The sequence below is a fragment of the Piliocolobus tephrosceles genome, chromosome 5 (genome assembly GCF_002776525.5).
Source record: "Piliocolobus tephrosceles isolate RC106 chromosome 5, ASM277652v3, whole genome shotgun sequence".
NCBI classification, from domain to species: Eukaryota; Metazoa; Chordata; class Mammalia; order Primates; family Cercopithecidae; genus Piliocolobus; species Piliocolobus tephrosceles.
The window spans coordinates 18,223,430-18,240,280 of NC_045438.1; the positions used below are offsets into that span (position 1 = coordinate 18,223,430).

Below are 16,851 nucleotides of genomic sequence, written 5' to 3' on the forward strand. Positions count from 1 at the left end.
CCCCCTCACCTACCCATGTCCACACTTATCAGCCCTGCCCCCTCACCCACCCACACCCACACCTGTCAGCCCTGCCCCTTCACCCACCAATACCCACACCCGTCAGTCCTGCCCCCTCACCTACGCATGTCCACACTTATCAGCCCTGCCCCCTCACCCACCCACACCCACACCTGTCAGCCCTGGCCCCTCATCCACCCATGTCCACAGACCATGTACATCCCTACACCTGTCATTTCGATTCACCATCCTCATGCTAATTATGCCTAAAGCCACCTTTCCTCTGACCCTGAAGATCCTCTATGTCACCACCTGGAGGTCTCAAGGGCATTTCAAACTCAACATATCCTGAAGTGGCCTCTTCATCACGCCTCCCCAGAGCCCGCTCCCTGCAGTGAGTCCTGGAGGAGAGGAGGAGCGTCTGTGTGAGGAGCTAGAGACAGCACCAGGCTCGGGGGTGTCCGTTCTAAGTCTCATGGCAGTGCCCAGCCTCTTGGCTTATCCCACTGAAGGTCTTCATGGGGAGGAAAAAGAAAACAATTCCATACAGATTAGAACTTGTGGGCTGGGTACGGTGGCTCACACCTGTAATCCCAGCACTTTGGGAGGCCAAGGTGGGTGGATCACCTGAGGTTGGGAGTTCGAGACCAGCCTGACTAACATGGGGAAACCCTGTCTCTACTAAAAATACAAAATCAGCTGGGTGTGGTGGCACATGCCTGTAATCCCAGCTACTCGGGAGGCTGAGGCAGGAGAATCACTTGAATCTGGGAGGCGGAGGTTGCTGTAAGCCAAGATTGCGCCATTGCACTCCAGCCTGGGCAACAAGAGCGAAACTCTGCCTCAAAAAAAAAAAAAAAAAAAAAAAAAGAACTGGTGATGGATTCGCAACTAATGACCTTGGGGAATGTACCATTCCTTGGAAGGACCCACAACTTCCACAAATCTTTCCATTCTACTGCATATTTTAAAGAAGGCTCCAGTTACCACCACCTCCCTGGGTCCAGGACCAGTTACCCTGACATATACTGGTTACACACAGGAACTGCTGGCACCCCTAAGGAAAGATGAGGGCGTGTGTACGTACGCGTGAAGACTCTGCATGCCATGAGGTATGGGTATCTCAAAGGAACGCCTCTGCTAGTATCTCTAATAAATTCCCACCCTGTGAGTTTTCTTTAATCAAGCTCTTGTACTGGAAAGGCCCAGCATGTCCACCCTGCTCAGAAACCCGTCCACCAGATAGGACAGCCCCAGGCCTGTGCTCTCTGAGCCTCAGCTGTCTGGAGATGCCTGGCAATATAGCACACCAACCGGATTCCCACGTGAACCATCTGACCCAGGAGTCCTGGGACCTGGGACGAGGCGGGACTGGCGGGCGAGCGTCAGGATCTGCACAAGGTTGACACAGGGGAGTGTCAGGGCTTGCTCTGGTTGGAGCCCCTCGCTCAGGCCCCTCATGCAGTGGCTTGGGCACAAGGCAGGGGAGGGGAGGGAAGGGGAGAGGAAAGGTCAGCTGGTGTAATTTGTGGGGTTGAGATAGCAATACTTACTAAAACAGCACCAAGGGCTCAATTCTGGTGAATACATTCATGACCCTATAATTTTAAAGATGACTTTGAAAATACACTTGTGAAGAAAAGAGTTAATCTAGGTCAACACTCTGCAGTAGAAATATAATTAAAAGTCAATACCTTAATCTCTTCTAAATTGAAGGGCCACGATCTATTACATCCTTCACTTTTGTCAGGCCTGGAAATTCAAATTTAAAAGAGAAAGTAAGAAATATGAGTCTTGGTTGGGGTGGCTTCTACACGACCCTAGAAAACACTTTCATTAAAGTCTGCAAAGCATAAAAAGAGAAATTCTAATTGGGAATTCCTTATCCCATGCAGGACGCTTAAGAAAGAAGACACGGGTAAGAGTAGTCAGAGTTCGAATGTCTTTAGAAGAGAAAAGAAATTGTGTTAAGAGCATCCAGGAGTAATGCAAACAGGCCACTGCTTAGTAAAGGAAGCGCAATGGATGGCCTAGTAGCACCTAGGAGCGGGGGCTCTGGGGTCGCCCTGCCTGGGTTGACAGCAACCTCTGCTGCTCCCTAGCACCAGGACCTAAGTAAGCTGACCCCTGGCCAATCTCCATGCCACAGATCCGGCATGAGAACAGCGAGAGCCTGTTCCTTTCAATGGTGAGGAGGACTCCAGGAGATGACAAATGTAACATGTCAGAAAGTACCGAGCGTATGACAGAAGATCAGCTAGCAGGATGTTCATTTCATTTTTAGTAGCAAACGCACGTACACTATCTAGAACTTTAACTCCATCCTCACACATCTAATTCTGGACATATCAACTCTGACTCTTGAGTGTTGCTTACTCTACAAGGTCACCAACTTCCTAAGACCCCGACCTCTCAGAGCTCAAAGAGGCCAGGGAGGAGAGTGTCTTCAGGGTCAACAGCTGGACCAGCACCTGAAACCCGCCTGATTCCATGCACCGGACTGGACGGCATTGCAAAGCTTCATTCCAGCCTCAGAAATGAAACGGCCACGACGAGCAGAGGCACCATTAGAGCATTTGGCAACAGCAGGGGAGAGGACACCATGCAAAGTCTAGGAAAGCCACGAGCCCCAGAGACAGGAGGTCAAGGTCATCTGAGCAGCCTGAGAAGAAAGTGAAACCCGAGTAGCTACATTCCAATTTAACTTGTTTCCCACTAATCCCTCTTCCTAAGGAACCAGGAGGCACCAATAAAGCTAAAAGGGCCGTTTTCAATCCTGGCATCGAGGCAGCAGGACAAAACTGGTCTTTCAGATGGGGCGATTCATGCGCCCAGTTCAACGTCACAAGTATGTCCATGTTAAATAGAAAAGAATTAACTAATGGCAGACAACACCAGAAAATAAATTTGAGTGTCTCCGAAATGTGTACAAGAGAGATACACACATTTATGTATTTTCATGCAGTTATTTATAATAAATCCCAAGAGAAGAACAAAATGAGCAAATTAAAATGTAGTGACTCTAACATGCACCGAGAATCTGTAAATACTATTTTAAAAAGTGTTACTGGCTGGGTGCAGTGGCTCACACCTGTAATCCCAGCACTTTGGGAGGCCAAGGCAGGCGGATCACCTGAGGTCAGGAGTTTGAGACCAGCCTGACAAACATGGTGAAATCCTGTCTCTACTAAAAAATACAAAAATTAGCTGGGTGTGGTGGGGCACACCTGTAATTCCAGCTACTTGGGAGGCTGGAGCAGGAGAATCACTTGAACCTGGGAGGCGGAGATTGCAGTGAGCCGAGATCGTGCCACTGCACTCCAGCCTGGGCAACAGCGTAAGACTCCATCTCAAAAAAAAAAAAAAAAAGTGTTATTGTTATATGAAGACAGAATTAAAGAACAAGAGAATCAGTGTTCTGCTAGAAAGACTAAAGATATTTTTGAATAAGAATCTGGTCTATTGGATAAACTCCTAAAAATAAACAAGAATAAATACATCCAAGCTAGGGTCCCCAGTCAGAGAGCCTCTTCTGCCTAAGATTTAATTGTGTGAGACACTTGCCATAGTCCATGTATTGTCCAGTAATCCGGAGGGTCTCTACAGTCGTTTTGAATTTTCTAGGGAGAAAGTATGACAAGAAAATGATTGGCTCTTTATTAAAATACACTTAGAACCCTATTAAAATACATTTAGCAACTAGTTGCAACATATGTCAATGATACAGGTACTGTGCTAATTACACAAGCTCAAATCAGTGTTAGTTCATAATAAATTGCTTACAACAATATATCCATGAGGAAGCTACACTAGGGCTGGATGTTCTAAGCCAATCCTCAAACAACTGACTTAATAGAAACAGCCATTTTTGTTAAGCCATTCCTCAAATATTTGACTTAACAGAAACAGGTGCTCGTATGAACCGAGCACAGTGGCTCACTCCTGTAATCCCAACACTTTGTTTGGGAGGCCAAGGTGGGTGGTTCAACTGAGGCCAGGAGTTCTAGACCAGCCTGGCCAACGTGGTGAAACCTCGTCTCTACTGAAAATACAAAATTGTCCGGGTGTGGTGGCAGGCGCTTGTCGTCCCTGTTACTCTGGAGGCTGAGGCAGGAGAATTGCTTGAACTCAGTGAACCAAGATCACACCATTGCACTCCAGCCTAGGTGACAAGAACAAAACTGTGTCTCAAAAAAAAAAAAAAAAAAAAAAAAGGCTGGTCACGGTGGCTCATGCCTGTAAACTCAGCACTTTGGGAGGTGGAGGTGGGCAGATCACGAGGTCAGGAGATCGAGACCATCCTGGCCGACCTGTGAAACCCTGTCTCTACTAAAAATACAAAAATTAGCTGGGCGTGGTGGCACACGCCTGTAATCCCAGCTACTCGGGAGGCTGAGGCAGGAGAATCGCTTGAACCCGGAAGGCGGAGCTTGCAGTGAGCCGAGATCATGCCACTGCACTCCAGCCTGGTGACAGAGCGAGACTCTATCTCAAAAAAAAAAAAAAGTTAAGCCAATCTGATGGGAACACTCTCATTTGCCCAGAGATAATTTACTTAACATACACCCGAACATACATGTTTAAGGACAAAAGGCTGAGAGTACCCTGCTAAACTAATGCTTGTTCAGGTGCCAAGTCTAAATAGATTAGTGAAATAATAAGTATCAAAAAATTTGGAGCCAGAAAAATAAAAAGGTAAGGAGTATATCCTTAATCACCATCATAAAGATAAAATAATAGAGAAAAAAAACTCAGCTTAGCATTTTTTAAGTACCTTCAAATTGTTTAGCTAAAATGGAGTTTTTCCAAAACAGTCATCCAGAAATATATGTGGGCTATGGGAGCGGATGAAGCACAGGGCATGCCTGGCCCAACACTGTGGGGGCAGCAAAGGAAAGCACAAGTCTGAGCCCAGAGGACCCGCCCGGGCACCAGGATCCATCCCGCCCAGCGCTTTCCCCAAATTTGCCTTTTGTGGGAGGCGGCTTCAGTTCACAGTGGATCTGGAAAGGAGGGGGAGTCTGGTTCAGCTGAGAGGTGTCAGCTACTGAAAGCCTGAGCGGCAAAAAGGCTGGAAACACGGCAATCTCTAGTATTAGAAATGAACAAAGGCCGGGCGCGGTGGCTCAAGCCTGTAATCCCAGCACTTTGGGAGGCCGAGACGGGCGGATCATGAGGTCAGGAGATCGAGACCATCCTGGCTAACACGGTGAAACCCCGTCTCTACTAAAAATACAAAAAACTAGCCGGGCGAGGTGGTGGGCGCCTGTAGTCCCAGCTACTCCGGAGGCTGAGGCAGGAGAATGGCGTGAACCCGGGAGGCGGAGCTTGCAGTGAGCTGAGATCCGGCCACTGCACTCCAGCCCAGGAGACACAGCAAGACTCCGTCTCAAAAAAAAAAAAAAAAAAAAAAAGAAATGAACAAAACTGGGCTGGGCGCAATGGCGCAGGCCTATAATCCTAGCAGTTTAAAAGGCCAAGGCAGGTGGATCACTTGAGGTCAGGAATTCAAGACCAGCCTGGCTGACATAATGAAACCCCGTCTCTACTAAAAATACAAAAATTAGTTGGGCATGGTGGTGGGCTCCTATAGTTCTAGCTACTTAGGAGGCTGAGGCAGGAGAATGGCTTGAACCCAGGAGGCGGCGGTTGCAGTGAGCCGAGATCGCACCACTGCACTCCAGCCTGGGCGATAGAGCAAGACTTCTTCTCAAAAAAAAAAAAAAAAAAAAGGAATGATCAAGGGCATAATTTGAGCCACATAAGCGAAACTGCATTTTCACTTGTCAACAGAAAAATCAGTTGAGGAAGTAGAACAGAAAGTCCTTACAGCTAAGTGCTAGAGGAAGAGGGTCAGAGGCCAAAACCTGTAACTTCACCTCTGCCAGCCCAACTCCATCCCTCAGGGAACCCAGTTCAAAGCCAGAAGCTTGGCTCCTTTCCTGGGGGCACTGCGGAGAGCAACGCCTGCACCACACAGGGCTCTGAGGGCTCTGCACCGCACTCAGTTCCCAGGCCTACCTGCATGGAGCTGTGGGAGAGCCCAGGACACTGGGAACCCCAGAAAGCTCAAGCACCTTTGACACAAGCATCTCATCGGAGAGGGCACCAGGGACGGCCCTCACTGCCTAGGAGGACACCTGGGCTGGGACAGAACCCTTCACCATGGCTGCCTGGTAGGAAATACACTCCCTAACAAGGACATTTTGCTACAGATTTTTAGAAAATCTTTTTCTAAAGCCTCAAGGCAAAGATGTGCCTCCACGCAGATTTACATTAGTGTGCAGGGACACACCCACATTTTCTCATGTAAATGCCTCCCTGAATGCAGAGCAGCTGACTCTCAGGCCCTGGAGGCAGATCCTTCAGTGTGGGTCAAAGACAGCGCTTAACTTCAAGCTCCTCCTCCACTGTCCTTGGTGGTCCTTCCTTCTGTAGGAACCAAGGACTCCAGCAATCCCTCACTATATCTCAGAACGCCAGCCACACTCCCAACAACTGAAAGTTGGTGCAAAGCAGCTTCCGGCTCCTCCTGTCCACTGCCCCTACCCCAAGGCAAGGAAACAGCACCAGGAGCGCAACGTTAAGTCTGCAAAACTGAAAACGGGGCAGTCTCGTGTATAGAAATGAGCAAGAGCATAATTTGAGCCAGATAAGCAAAATTTCATTTTCATTTGTCATCAGAAAAATCAGTGAGGAAGTAGAAGAGAAAATCATTAACACTCGGTGCTAGAGGCAAAACATAAAGCCTGCGTGCTCCTGACAGAATGTGGAGCTAGCTCAGCAATAAGATGAAACACTGTAGAAGTGTGCGAGGCACACCAGGGTGGGCTTGATACACTGAGCAGGGCAGGCCCTGAGGGGCAAATCCAGGCAGCGTCCTGGCTCTGGGTGCTCCAAGGAGAAGGGCCTGGACACTGGCGGGACACTGAAGGGATGTGGGGCATGGAGCAAAACAGAGCCAGATGAAGAGGGGCCAGCCTGGAGGGCCGCGGGTGCCATGGGTGCCAAGCACAGCAAAGGAGGCAGGGATGCTCTTGGGTCCTCTTCACTCACAGGACAGGTTAATAAGATGTTCAATAATGTCCAATACACGGAGGGATGTAGGGACCAGCCCTACAGGGTCTGTGGGTTTTTCTCCTCGTGTGCAGAGACGAGAGACCGTAGAAATAAAGACACAAGACAAAGAGATAGAAGAAAAGACAGCTGGGCCCGGGGAACCACTATCACCAGGACGCGGAGACCAGCAGTGGTCCCGAATGCCTGGCTGAGCTGTTATTTATTGGATACAAGGCAAAAGGGACAGGGTAAGGAGTGTGAGTCATCTCCAATGATTGATAAGGTCACGTGAGTCACATGTCCACCAAAAAGGGGCCCTTCCCTGTTTGAGAGAGAGAGAGGAGACCTTACACCATTATTTCATCTATGCATTTCAAAGACTTTTAGTACTTTCACTAATTCTGCTACTGCTATTTAGAAGGCAGAGCCAGGTGTACAGGGTGGAACATGAAAGTGAAACAGGAGCGTGACCACTGCAGCACAGCATCATGGGGAGATGGTTAGGCCTCCGGATGGCTGTGGGCGGGCCTGACTGATGTCTGGCCTTCCACAAGAGGTGGTGGAGCAGAGTCTTCTCTAACTCCCCCAGGGAAAGGGAGACTCCCTTTCCCAGTCTGCTAAGTAATGGGTGCCTTCCCTAGGCACTGACGCTACCGCTAGATCAAGGTCTGCTAAGTAACGGTTGCCTTCCCAGGCACTGGCATTACCGCTAGACCAAGGAGCCATCTAGTGGCCGTGTACGGGCATGACAGAGGGTTCACACTCCTGGTCACTTCTCACCGTGCCCCTTCAGCTAGGTTATAATTGTAGAGCAAGGATTATTATAATATTGGAATAAAGGGTAATGCTACAAACTAATGATTAATAATATTCATATATCATCATATCTATAATCTATTTCTAGTATAACTATTCTTATTTTATATATTTTCTTTATTATACTGGAACAGCTTGTGCCCTCGGTCTCTTGCCTTGGCACCTGGGTGGCTTGCCACCCACAGAGGGAGGAGACAAACTGAGGCTTGCTGTGGGTTGAAACGTGTCCTCCCAAAAGATATATCCCCGTCCTAACCCCTCCTCCCATCGGTGAACATGACCCTACATGGACATAGGGTCTTTGCGGGTGTCATCAAGATGAGGTGATACCAGATTAGGGTGGGCCCTAAATCCAATTACTGGTGTCTTCATCAGAAGAGACAGAGAGACACAAAGCGGAGAACACACTGTGAAGGAGAGGTAGAGATTGGGGTGATGGGTCACCCAGGAATGCAGAGGACCACGGGTCCTTACTAGAAGCTAGCAGAGAAACAGAACAAACTCTCTCAGAGCCCTCCAGGAGGAACCAACCCTTCTGACCCTAGGTTGAGACTTCCCCTTTCAGAACTGTGAGAAGAAATTCCTGAGGCTCTTCGCTACCCAGCTTGTGGCACTTTGTTACAGCAGCCCTGGGAAGCTCACACACAGCCCTCCTGGGGGCAGTCTCTGCAGGAGACACCGCCCACCCACCAGAGCAGTGCCCACCTCCTGCACCAGCAGCGTGGGTGCCCTGGACGGGCACGTGCACACAAACCCCTCTTCACAGGGCTCCCCAGGTCCCAGGGCCCGTCAAGGCAGAAAAACTCACCTCACATACTGTCTCAGGCCAGTGCTGAACCATAATTAGCTTTTTCCACTCGTGGTTGTCACTGTCAAAACACAAGAAACTTATTTTTCAAGAACTTTTTTAAAGTTACAGAAAAAATTCATCCACCCATCCATCCCTTCAATCATTCATTCAGCATTGAGTGCCTGTGGGACGAGGAACACTGCCTGCCCTGCTGCTGCGCACACTCCTGTAAGGAAGGCGGTAAACCCCTACACTAAGAAGGCACACGTAGTGGTGTCCAGTGCTGAGTGGCAGTGAACATGAATAGGAGAAGAGGAGGAGGGGAAAGGAGGGGAAGCAGAGGCAGGGCAAGCTAGGAGGGCAGCCAGGGAGGTCCTCACTGAAGGGAAGTCACTGAGCCACGAAGCACCTTTCTCCTAAGGATGCTGAAGAGAAATGCAGACTCACGATTCCTCCTCTGCATTCATGAAACCCATAAAAGTTTGAAACCTGGCAGTTTTTTTGTAATTCACTCGGCAACAAAACATAACCTGAACTAGCATAACGCTATTTATCGTCACTACCCCGACTCAGTTTTTAGACTTCACTTGCTTCTCCGCAGAATGTGTCCTTTGAGTTTAGGGTGCTACTTCAGATGCCACCATCTGTTAACTGGAGCACGGTATGTGCACTGCATCCTGAATGTTATCCAAGACATGGTATGCACGCAGCACTGCATCACATGTGTTACCCAGAACACGGGGCCACAATGGATCACAAACCTGAACACTGTGAAACTCATCGGACTCTAAGACCTCACAGAAGCCACTGTGGAGCTTCAGCTTATTCATGGCAGGAGGCCTCTAGCCAGATCTGCAAGACTCAACAACGAGACTGAAGTAAAACGTGCAGCTTGCAAAAAATGCACATGGAAAAAGCCAGCAGCAACACAGGAATATAAGTCAAGCAGACACTTCAGGATAAATCAAATTTTAGAGGAGAAGATTCCAAGTAAAAAGATCAAGTTGTGGCCGGGCGCGGTGGCTCAAGCCTGTAATCCCAGCACTTTGGGAGGCCGAGACGGGCGGATCACGAGGTCAGGAGATCGAGACCATCCTGGCTAACCCGGTGAAACCCCGTCTCTACTAAAAAAAAAAAAACAAAAAACAAAAAACTAGCAGGGCGAGGTGGCGGGTGCCTGTAGTCCCAGCTACTTGGGAGGCTGAGGCAGGAGAATGGCGTGAACCCGGGAGCTTGCAGTGAGCTGAGATCCAGCCACTGCACTCCAGCCTGGGCGACTGAGTGAGACTCCGTCTCAAAAAAAAAAAAAAAAAAAGATCAAGTTGTTACACATTAGCTTTTGTGAATAATTGAGTCCTGTTGAATTTGTATAGAATTTACAATTAAGATGGTATGAAAACTTAGTTGTACATTGGAACTAATTATGCAAGCTCTCAGTATAAAAGGAAAAAAGGGTTCAAGCATGATGGCTCACACCTATAATCCCAGCACTTTGGGAGGCGAAGGCGGGCGGATTGCTTGAGCTCAGGAGTTCAAGACCAGCCTGGGCAACATGGTGAAACCCTGTCTACAAAAATTAGCCGGGTGTGGTGGCATGAACCTGTAGTCCCAGCTACTTGGAAGGCGCTAAGGCAAGAGGATAGCTTGAGCTCAGGAGGTGGAAGTTGCAGTGAACCCAGATTACATCACTGCACTCCGACCTGGGCAACAGAGCCAGACCTTGTCTCAAAAAAAAAAAAAGCCAGACCTTGTCTCAAAAAACAAGCCAGACCTTGTCTCAAAAAAAAAAAAAGGAAATAAAGCAGGGAAAAAAAAAAAAAAAGGATGAGCTGCAGGGTGAGAATCAAAGCTGGGGAAAGCATTAAAGACTTTTTTACCCTTAGGTGCAAAAACCTTATTTTACATAGATGGAAACTGAGGCCGGAAAGCTTAGCAATGCCCAGGAAGATGAGACTATCAATATGCTTACAACAAAACTACCAAGACTCAGACATCCGTAACAAACTCTCCATCTACAACCAGGCAGAGTGGTGTGAGTGCAGGAGACCCCCTCCCACACACACGCCCCCCTCCACTATTCATGGAGAAAGTAATGGAGAAGCTAAAGAAAGTCTAAGAAGAAAGAAAAATCACCAAGGTCTCAAACCCAGTTAGAACTTGGGAAAATACCCGCTGATCTGTGAAGCCCTGGTGGTCTGAATCAACCACGTTCTTGCAAATCTTGCCTGCTCAAGGTTGTCCCATTATATCAGCTGCATGAATTACCGGGTGGGATGGGGGATCCACATATGAGAGCCTGTTTTATGCTAACGTTTACTTCCAGTCAGACATCATTCCAAGTACATTCTGTATCTTAACTGATTTCTCCTGAAGCCAACTCTGTGAGGCAGACTGTTACTATTTCTACTTTACAAAAGAGGAAACTGCAGTGCAAAGAGCTGAAACGTCCCACACCTGGATGTGAACTAGCAGTTCCCACTCAGCCAGCACCGGTCAGCACGCCACAGACTTCCCCAATGAGAGGCTCTGAACCTCATAGCCAATTAATAAGGACATAAATGTAGCTCTTTTTCAGAAAATACATTTTCTGGAACATTGAAATATAAGGCTACCTTTTAATGTATATGATTAAAAACGAAAAAATCTAAGGTGTTTAAAAAGTAAAACCCTGGCCAGGTGCGGGGACTCACGCCTGTAATCCCAGCACTTTGGGAGGCCGAGGCGGGGGGATCACCTGAGGTCAGAAGTTCTTAAATACAAAATACAAAACTCAGCCAGGCGTGGTGGTGTGCACCTGTAATCCCACCTACTTTGAGGCTGAGGCAGGAGAATCGCTTGAACCCGGGAGGTTGAGGTTGCAGTGAGCTGAGATCAGGCCACTGTACTCCAGCCTGAGTGACAGAGCAAGACTCTCTCTCAATAATAATAATAATAATAATAATAATAATAATAATAATAATAATAATATATAAATAACAAGTAAAACCCACCTTTTCAACACCTTCTATGTAAGAAATCCTTTTATTAACCCCATCGTTACCCAAATAGAAGAAAAAAATATGGTATTCAAATATTGGTATCTTCCACAGAATTCAAGTTGGAATTCTTTGCAGCAACGCCTATTTACCCCTAATTAATCTGGGCGGCTGCCCCCCCAACCCCCGTGCGCGCGCGCGCGCACACACACACACACACACAAACAGGGAGGGCGAGCTCAAAAAGAGGAAGAACAGTCGTTTCACCACCCGCTGCAGTGGAAGCTAAAATTAAGCGTCCCCTCCACGACTTCGACCTCTGGGAGAACTTCGAGTGCAGGAACCGTGCTCCACCAAGCCTGCCACCTGCTCTGTCGCGTTCTAGGCTGGGAATTGTCTGTGGGACCAGTTTCCAGTCTTGCCCCAGGCCGGAGTGTACCCAGAACCTCACCCTACCCCCTATTCCTTCCCAGGGGTCACCCCGGGGAGTGCTCAGGGCTCCCCCCCGCAACCCACTTCTTCCCAGGAGTTACCCCGGAGCGTGCCCAGGGCTCCCCCCAACCCACTCCTTCCCAGGGGTCACCCCGGAGCGTGCTCCACTCTCTCTGCCCTCCCCAGTCGCTGCTTGGGGCTCAGCGAGCGCCGACCCCGAGAGTAGCAGCCTGCACCACGTGGAAAGCTCTAGGGCCCGGCTCCCACGCTCCCCACTTTACCTCGCAAGGTAACTCACCGCAGGCGCTTGTCCGCACCGCCCAGGCAAAGCAACGCCAGGTAGAGGCAGCCTAGCAGGGCCCCGCGGAGGGCTGCAGGTCGCATGGTGCCGACGTGCGGAGAGGACAAGGCCTGCTGCCGCTCCGGCCCCCACTTTCCACCTGCGGCCCGAGGAAGGCTTCCGGGAGAAAAGCTGTCTCCGAGACCCCGCGCCGCCGCGCTCCCTCCGCTGAGCAGCGGCCACCGGGTGCGCCCGGGGCCCTGGGACGGCCTGAGCCAGTGACTCGCGGGCCCCTCACCGGGCTCTGAGAATTGCAGCAGCAACCCTGGCGACCCACGCCCCTTGGAGCTCCCCTTCAGGTTTGTGCACCAAACGCGCACGTCCCGGGCCCACCGCGACCCCAGCTCCTCCGCGCTGCAGCCACCGTCCGCCCACGACCACGGTCAGTTGCGTCCAGCCCAGCCCAGCCGAGGACGCCCGGTTGGCCTGTACCGGAGCAGAGAGCCACGCCCCCAGTACGTGGGCACGCCCCCGCCGGCGGACACGCCCCCCAGAACGCCACTTTCCCGCCCGGCGTTCACGCCCCGCCCCGCCCCGCGATTGGCCGGGAGAGGCAGAGGTCAGAGCAGGTCCGCGGGCCTTGCGGGCTTGTCAGGCAGCTGTGTTCCTTCGCCACGCAGGCACCCCGCGCCTTCCCACGCAGCTCTGCGCCACTCCCCCACTCCCAGGTCGGAGCTAGCCTGGACCACCCGTGAGGGCTGCCCTTGGGGGAACAGCCAGTGTCTGCGCCACCCCCGCCAGCAAGTGGGCGTGCGGGCCCCAGGGTCACCCGGCGCTCCAGGGACAGCCATCATCTACGGCCCGCACGCCGCATCCGCTCTCAAAAACTGCGCCCTGCAAATTGCCCAGGACCTCCTGACTGCAGACGGTGTTTGGCCGCCCCGGCTCCCCGCAGCCAACGGCCTCCTCGGCGCACCACTGAGCAGCCCGAGGGACGGCTCCAGAATTAGGAGGGGACCTACTCGGGCCACTGCCCTGGAAACCTCTCCGGTCTCCCTGTGCTAGGTGCTGGGAGCATCAACATTCCTAGAAGGGCCTGGCCCTCACCCAACCCTGGGCGTCACCTGTCCCTCCCCGCGGGCCCCAGGAGCCCGGAAGGCATCTCTGTGGGGTCCGCAAAAAGCCGCCTCGGGGCGCGACCTGGGAAGTCCTCTTGTGAGGGATCCCCTCCTAGAGGGGCGGGCCACCCCCCACGGATGAAGGGGACTTCATGGCAGCCCCACCTTGGCGCAGTCCCAGAGGCCCGGACTCCTCCCCCCACACCCTGGCCTTCCCAGCCCTTCAAAGGCGCGGGTTTCCCCGCACCCCCGCCCCGCCCACGGACTGTGCACCCGGAAGTGTCTCTGCAGATGTTTCTCCTCTCTCCCTTCCCCACCCGCACACCCACGGCTAGTTAAGGCCATTCCTATTTACATGTCAAGTAAACTGCAGCTTCCTCGGAGTCCTCTGCCACTGGTAACTGTCTAAATAGCAGGTGGGCCTGTAGCCAGCTCTCCCACAGGCCTGGACCTTGCCTGCATACATCACCATCATTTGAAACAAAATATTGAAATAATTATTCAGTTCATATCTGTCTTTCCCTCTAGGCTGCAAGGTGAGACCCGTGTCTATTTTGCCCACCTTCAGTCCCCGCCACTGAGCACAGTGGATGGGGGACAGTCAGTCCTCAATAAAACGCCACCTGTGGAACAGATGGGGACGGCCGACACCTCCTTAGCTCCTCCAGGACCTCCTACAGGTCATGGTGTTATTCTCGTTCTCCTTTTCCTTAACGACTTCTTTCTGGCTCCTTTCATTCCTTCCTCTCAAGGATATAGACACAAGCCACAGTTCTGTTTCTCTTTTCTTTTAAACTAAAAAATAATTTTCTTAAAACAAAAGCACTTCCCAGAATCCTCATTTTCCCTTAAATCACAGTCCGGTCTGTTTAAACATCCTCTTGTCAAGAGGGGCTGTTGTGACCACTGCCAGATATAAAGCAAATCTGGATTCAGGGAGGAACGGCGTTCTGAGGAGCATTATTGCAGAGGCCTGGGGGCCTTTAGTCTCTACTAAAAATACAAAAATTAGCTGGGCGGGTTGCATGTGACTGTAATCCCAGCTACTGCCGAGGCTGAGGCAGGAGAATCACTTGAACCCGGGAGGCAGAGGTTGCAGTGAGCCGAGATCACTCCAGCCTGGGCTGCACTCAAGCCTGGGCGACAGAGTGAGACTCTGTCAAAAAAAAAAAAAAAAAAAAAAAAAAGAATGAAAGAAAGAAAACAGAACGAAAGAGAAGAAAGAAAGAAAACAGAGAGAGAGAAAGAACAGAATGAACTGGGAATGGAGAAGTGGGATGAGAACCTGCCTTCATAGGACATTAGGTCAGAGAAAGTTGACCCCGTGACCAGCCTGTTCTCTCAGGAGGGACTGACTCAGGCTAAGATGAGGCTCAGCCTCCGGGGAAGAGAGGATCCTCACCAAGTTTGCTTAGCAAGTGTGTTATTCCTATTGATCGGCTCATCATTGATGAGGCGAAAAATGGGAATTGGAGGATCTGGGTGTGCCTTTGTCCTAAGTAATGGGTGCGGGGGTGGAGTGAGGGAGCATCTGTCACTCTGTTTTTTTTTTTTTTTTTTTTTTTTTTGAGACAGCGCCCGGCTGCATCCGTCACTCTTATCACTCTTATCTATGTCATGTGGGGAAGAAGGGGGTCTCTCGCAGGAAGCCATTTTCCAGAACTCACAGAGAGGGATTTTTAATGGGATCACAGGGCTCAGATAAATTCAGCAGCGTCCTACCCAGCCTGAAGGAGCCACCCAGTCATTTCCCGTTGCACTTCCTTGTTTATTTTCGACACAGCTCTCCCTACCCCTGAGAGTTCCTGTCACCTCCTCCTGTACTGCCCGCTCCTACTCTCCCACCCCTGCATCGGAAGCTAATGAGGAACTTCAGCCCCTCGCTGGCCTGGGCCCCACCAAGACCCCAGATCTCATTCCGTATCCACAATTTTACCTTCTTGTTCTTGAAGAAGGACATCCAAATGGAAAAGCTCTCAAGCCCCCAAAACTTGGGTGTGAACCTGGAGTATCTGTCATCTGTCTTGACTACTTGTCCATCTACCAGGATCCTAAACGGAACCCTACATAGGGGAGAGGCAGCGGCTGTAAGGGCTGGATTTGGCTCGGGAAGCCGCCCAGCTTTACAGAAACAAAGAGGGCTCCAGCATCAAGCAGGTGGGCAGGGGCCAGAATGGGAATTACATTGGCTCCCACAACGTAGTGTAAATGGGTAAAACTATGAGATTTAAAAGATGCTGCTGGCTTGTGTAGAAACATGTCCTCAGGAGAGGGGAGGGGGACAGGATGGCAACATCCATGTCTATGAACAGATATCCTTAAATCTTTGTTAATTCTGAAGAGACCAAGACACTTTCCCCACACAACCTCTTCTTGGCTTTAGCTCCAGGTGTCCTGTTTCCATGCCAGCTTTTGCTGGGTTATGCTACAATAATACACCGCCCCCAAATCTCAGTGTCTCACTTCAACGGAAGTTGGTTGTTTATCATTCATTTGCTCACATTCCATGCTGGCTGTGGGTCAGACGCCACTGTGGTCCTCCGTCTTTTTCACTCTGGAACCCAGGCTGTAGGAACAGCCCATATCTGGTGCGGCCATTCCAATGGCACAACTGCACAGTTTTAGGATTCTCAAGCTCTAAAGAGCTTTGTCACACTTGAAAGAATCTCACCTTAAAAACTCCTTTGCATTCTGTATTACTTATTTACTGAGAAAGTGAGGCCAGCTGCTGGGTGTTTCCCTGCACTTTCTCTTCCTCTTCTTCTTTTTTTTTTTTTTGAGACAGAGTCTCTCTCTGTCAGCCAGGCTGGAGCACAGTCAGTGGCATAATCACAGCTCCCTGCAACCTCCATCTCCCAGGCTCAAACAGTTCTGCGCCAGCCTCCGGCATAGCTGGGAATACAGGCGTGTGCCACCACGCCTGGCTAATTTTTGTATTTTTAGTAGAGACGGAGTTTGACCATGTTGGTCAGGGTGTCCCAGCACATCTGGCCTTGCCATGCCATCCTGGCCACTGTGGTACACATTTTGTGGAACTCTTTTATTCTGAGCTGTGGCTATGACAAAAGGAGGACAGGAGAGAAATAGAAAAGACCAATCACGTGTTTCTCACAATATAATTTGTTCTTCAAGTGTGACTTAACTAATTGGAATCACAGGGAAAAAAACTTTTTGGAACTGGACAATAAGAATAAATCAGATCAAATAGCATGCTATTATGAAATGTGAAGCAAAGCAACATATTACATTTAATCATGGATGTCAAATTTTCAAAGCATATTTACTCTGAAAAAGGAAAAGAAAAAGACCCATGAGCTTACACACACACATACACACACACACAGACACACCTACACACATACCTACACACACATACACACA

The 16,851-nt window shown here is 50.1% G+C and overlaps 1 protein-coding gene across 2 annotated transcripts in view; it reads right to left on the bottom strand.

The window, feature by feature from the left end:
* The window catches only part of RNASET2 (ribonuclease T2), a 28,467-nt gene extending 15,558 nt beyond the window's left edge, over positions 1-12,909 (bottom strand). The window contains exons 1-4 of one of the 2 annotated variants that reach the window (XM_023223584.1): positions 12,371-12,909; positions 8,684-8,744; positions 3,565-3,620; positions 1,695-1,752 (exon numbers count right to left, since the gene is read on the bottom strand). In XM_023223584.1, the coding sequence (XP_023079352.1) occupies positions 1,695-1,752; positions 3,565-3,620; positions 8,684-8,744; positions 12,371-12,456 (261 nt within the window). In that variant the 5' untranslated portion in view covers positions 12,457-12,909. Of the gene's footprint in view, positions 1-1,694; positions 1,753-3,564; positions 3,621-8,683; positions 8,745-12,353 lie in introns of both variants that reach the window. The other variant, XM_023223585.1, reaches the window with a different exon arrangement.
* Positions 12,910-16,851: the final 3,942 nt, after the last annotated feature.